The sequence below is a fragment of the Coffea arabica genome, chromosome 1c (genome assembly GCF_036785885.1).
Source record: "Coffea arabica cultivar ET-39 chromosome 1c, Coffea Arabica ET-39 HiFi, whole genome shotgun sequence".
NCBI classification, from domain to species: domain Eukaryota; kingdom Viridiplantae; phylum Streptophyta; class Magnoliopsida; order Gentianales; family Rubiaceae; genus Coffea; species Coffea arabica.
The window spans coordinates 4142265-4146095 of record NC_092310.1 but is presented as its reverse complement, the minus strand read 5'-3'; the positions used below and the strand labels follow the sequence as shown (position 1 = coordinate 4146095).

The window sequence follows — 3831 nt, the reverse complement described above, 5'->3', positions numbered from 1 at the left end:
TGCTAGTATGCACTGTCTGTAAAGCCCCTTCAAGTCTTTACTTGAAATTGTAAAGAGTTTAGCTATCTATAAAATATCGTTCCGAAAAAAAAAACATATGAATTTATATGCATAATTTTGTCAAACACATATTTTTATACCGAGTCGTACTTTCGAAAAATATCTCGTATAATATGCATACGAATAAAATATCTCGTGTTATTCTCATGATCCTGTGTTTTACTGGGTATGATAGTCATGTCTTAAATATCCTTGACTTTTAAGTCAACACATTCTATCACATGTATGCGTATCAATCAGCAGTTTATTAGTCAAACATTACCTTATTTTTTCCAATCGATATTATTAACTACCCCATATGAAACTGACAGTGGTGCTCCTTTTCTTTGGCTCTTATCCGTATTTAAAAAAAAAAAAAAAAAAAAAGGAAAGATTTCTATCACATGTATGCGTACCAATCAGTGATTTATTAGTCAAACAATAAAACATTTTTTCCACTCGATATTTCTCCATATGAAACTGACAGTGGTGCCCTTTTTCTTTGGTCCTTATCTTTTAGAGGAAAGTGAGATTATAATCCGGAATCTTGAAGTTCTAAGTCTCAATTTTAACCACTAGACCAAATCTTCGTTGAAAGTTCTTATTTGTTGACGATGAAAAAGCAAAAAACCTTCATGTTTTAAGCCAGTTAGCAATTGTCAATAGTCAGAATTGTAGAGAGATAAAATTTAAAAGGAAAAGCTCTTAATCCCTATTGTTGTAATCGAAAATAATTTCATGAAAATAAGAACCAACATTTTGGTGAGAGGTAATGAACTTTAGGATAGGAAAAGACCATGTGCTAGTTACGTTTTTTTTCCCCCATAATTTAACTACATTTTACAACACTAGCATATACCCTAAACAAGAACTTAGTTACATCTTAAGCCACATCCTTGAGCAAAGTGAGAAAAAAATAACGTTACAGAGTAAAATGCAAAATAAAAAGTAGTTTTTGTAAATCACCCACCAAAAAAAAAAAAAAGAAGAGGAAAAAAATGCCAGAGGTAGCCATAGTAATACTCTTGTCTAAAAATATCAAGAAAGAGCCAAGTGCCCACAAAACTGATTTGGGGAGTAAAGTACTACTTATGTATTTTTCAAGCATTCAACCTAAGTACCAATTAAAGCAAAAGTTTCTGGTACCAAACGTACTACAATTCAAAATTGAGGGGGCTAAAAAGAAAAATAAGGTGGGGCCCAACGCTCATCAAATTCTATCAAATTTCTACAAAGCGCCCCGATTGAACTAAACCGGAAAATTCATTAGGCACCTCCAGCTTCTTCAATTTGTCAATATTTGCCCCATCCATTTTACCTAAGAAAAACTCCTGGTCAGCTGAGCCACTCTTCAGTATCACTAACTCGTCCATTTTAATTCCGATTGCTCCTTCTCCAGCTCCGGAATTTGACTCGGGCCAACTCACCGGCTTCCCATCATTTCCTACTCCAACACATGATCTTGGACATTTTCCAGGTTTCCAAACCCCCTCAACTCGGCTCCAGTCACCCGTGTCGAGTTGATATGACTCGCAACTACTTTCAAACTCGCCTTGAGCCTCCGTCTTGTACCCGCTCACCACCCAGAACTTATCACCATTTACGACTCCTTCACACTCGTCACGTTCTTGACTCATCTGAGTCAACTCAACCCACTCGTCTTCCGAAACGTTATAAGCCCACACAGATTTCAGTGCATTCTTGTTCTCATCATGCCCGCCTGCTAGATAAACTTTGCTCCCAATTGCACCAACTGCAAAAAATGATCTCTTTGATGGCATGTCTTTCCCTTGAGTCCACCCCTGAGTCGTGAAATCGTACACGAAAACATCTCGAACCGGTTCATAACTCGCCGGGTTCCATCCACCCATGACAATTAGCTTTCCTTCACCGCTGGCCAGCTGACAAAACAAAGGCAGCCCATTTGGATACTTGGGAACCGGACCGAGTCGCTCCCACGTCTGACTCAACGGGTCAAACACAGTGAGTCCGTAACTCGGTGAACTCGCAGGTTTTGTATCAGGGATGGTTTTTTCAGCAGGAAATGCCTGGACTAAGCAAGCCAATTTTTCGGTGTACCCATATTTCTTCCTGTGGTAGTAAAATTCTTGACTTCTCAGTAGCTTGCGCCATTGGCGACACACTTGAGTGGCAGCTCGGTGAGCCGTGTAGGGTAACCGAATCAAACACTCTAGACCGAGTTCTTCGGGCAAGGCTGGAATTAATTCCATAGCTTAGTGATTGTTGTGTAGAGAAAAATAAGGAAGGAAGTTGATGAGAAGAATGTTTGGAAAGATTTGATGAGTTTGGAGGATATAATAGTGGCAATTTATAGTTGAGTTTCAAGTGTTTGGCAATTGTGTCTAAAGGCATTTATTGTCCATATTTGTTTAACTTTTGCAACTTGTTCTAGAAAAGAGCCTTCTTTTAAGGAAAAGGCAATTTAACTATGCAATATGCACTGCAGTTGGGATCCTCTATGTCATTATTTGATGTCAAATTCAATATTAATCTCACTTATCATATGATGGTAGAAGAAATTTAAATAATTAGCATATGACAAATTAAATAAACAGGACACTTGACATAAATATAGAAATGGCACTGAATTGTCACTGAAAAAGTGGTACTGAGGATCCCGTGTGTATGCATTGATGTATTCCAGAGCAAGAGGGGAAAAATCCATGCAACTCATGAAGGCAAGCAGACAAGTAGCCAAGTAGACAAAACAATAAGTCTAAGATAAACTAATAATTGCATGTCATGCATGACATTTACAATTTCAAGTTTTATTGGGTAAGGGATTATTATACTACTTGAGTAACATCAGTGACTTTTGAAATTTGGATACACATAATAAAGTTCAAATTATGCTCATTACCACATTGGATACTAAAAAATTGTGTGGAAGTTATAGGAGAATGAGTGATACGTCCTAAGTTCCTTAAAAAAGTGACAAGAATATGATGAAGATTTCAACAAGAGAAGCTTGTAGGACATTTAGAAAATTAAATAGGCAATTCAGACATATTAGAGACTAATTAATTTGTAAAATAGGCAAAAGAATATTGGTTTTGATTTTGTATTTTTTTTTTTTTGCAATATAAAGTGTTTTTCGTGCTATATTAGTGATGTGCATAGATTATCAACATTGTTTTTGTTTTAGATCCTCTGTTCTTGCATTGCTAGCAGAAATAAATAGGCAGACAAATAAAGGGCAAAGGGATTAATCTCAGCAGTTTATTGTAACTTTTTTAAGCTTAAAGTTTAGGTTTCTCCAAATCATTAGCTGACCTTAGTTTAAAAGGGCTTTGAGGAAAGGGTTTTGGTTCATTAAACTATTTAAAACCAAAAATAGTTTTCAAATTTTCATATAAGTTTTAAACAATCAATGTTTTGCTTAATTAGCTTACAACAAGAAAAACTTACTGTTGAAAACAAAAGGGTTATTATCACTTTACCCCCTTAAATTATTTACTACTATCAATTTACCCCCTAATGTTATCTTTTAATCACTTTACCCCCATAAGTAATTCAACTCAATATGTTAAGAAATTTTAGACAAAAATACCCTTTTATTTTATAGCATTACTACATTATTATTATCACTTTATTCGTTTGGATTATAGTGATACAATCACTTTAGTTCCTAACATTATTTTCTAGGCATTTTACCTCATCATTAATCTAACTAGTATGGTTTAAAAATTTTAAATATGTTTACCCTTTTTATATATAATTAAAAATAAAAAAGTTGGAATGGTTATTCTTCCTTTTTTTCACTTTAAGAGA

General features: G+C 35.0%; 1 protein-coding gene across 1 annotated transcript; it reads right to left on the bottom strand.

Annotated features, from left to right (window-relative positions):
• Positions 1-1047: 1047 nt before the first annotated feature.
• On the bottom strand, positions 1048-2353 carry LOC140006254 (F-box/kelch-repeat protein At2g44130-like). Its single transcript, XM_072048122.1, has one exon. The coding sequence runs from the start codon at positions 2268-2270 to the stop codon at positions 1260-1262; it is 1011 nt and encodes a 336-aa protein (XP_071904223.1). The 5' UTR covers positions 2271-2353; the 3' UTR covers positions 1048-1259.
• Positions 2354-3831: the final 1478 nt, after the last annotated feature.

Coding starts and splice junctions, on each gene's coding strand:
- LOC140006254 (XM_072048122.1), bottom strand. CDS start 2,270: ATGGAATTAATTCCAGCCTTGCCCGAAGAACTCGGTCTAGAGTGTTTG.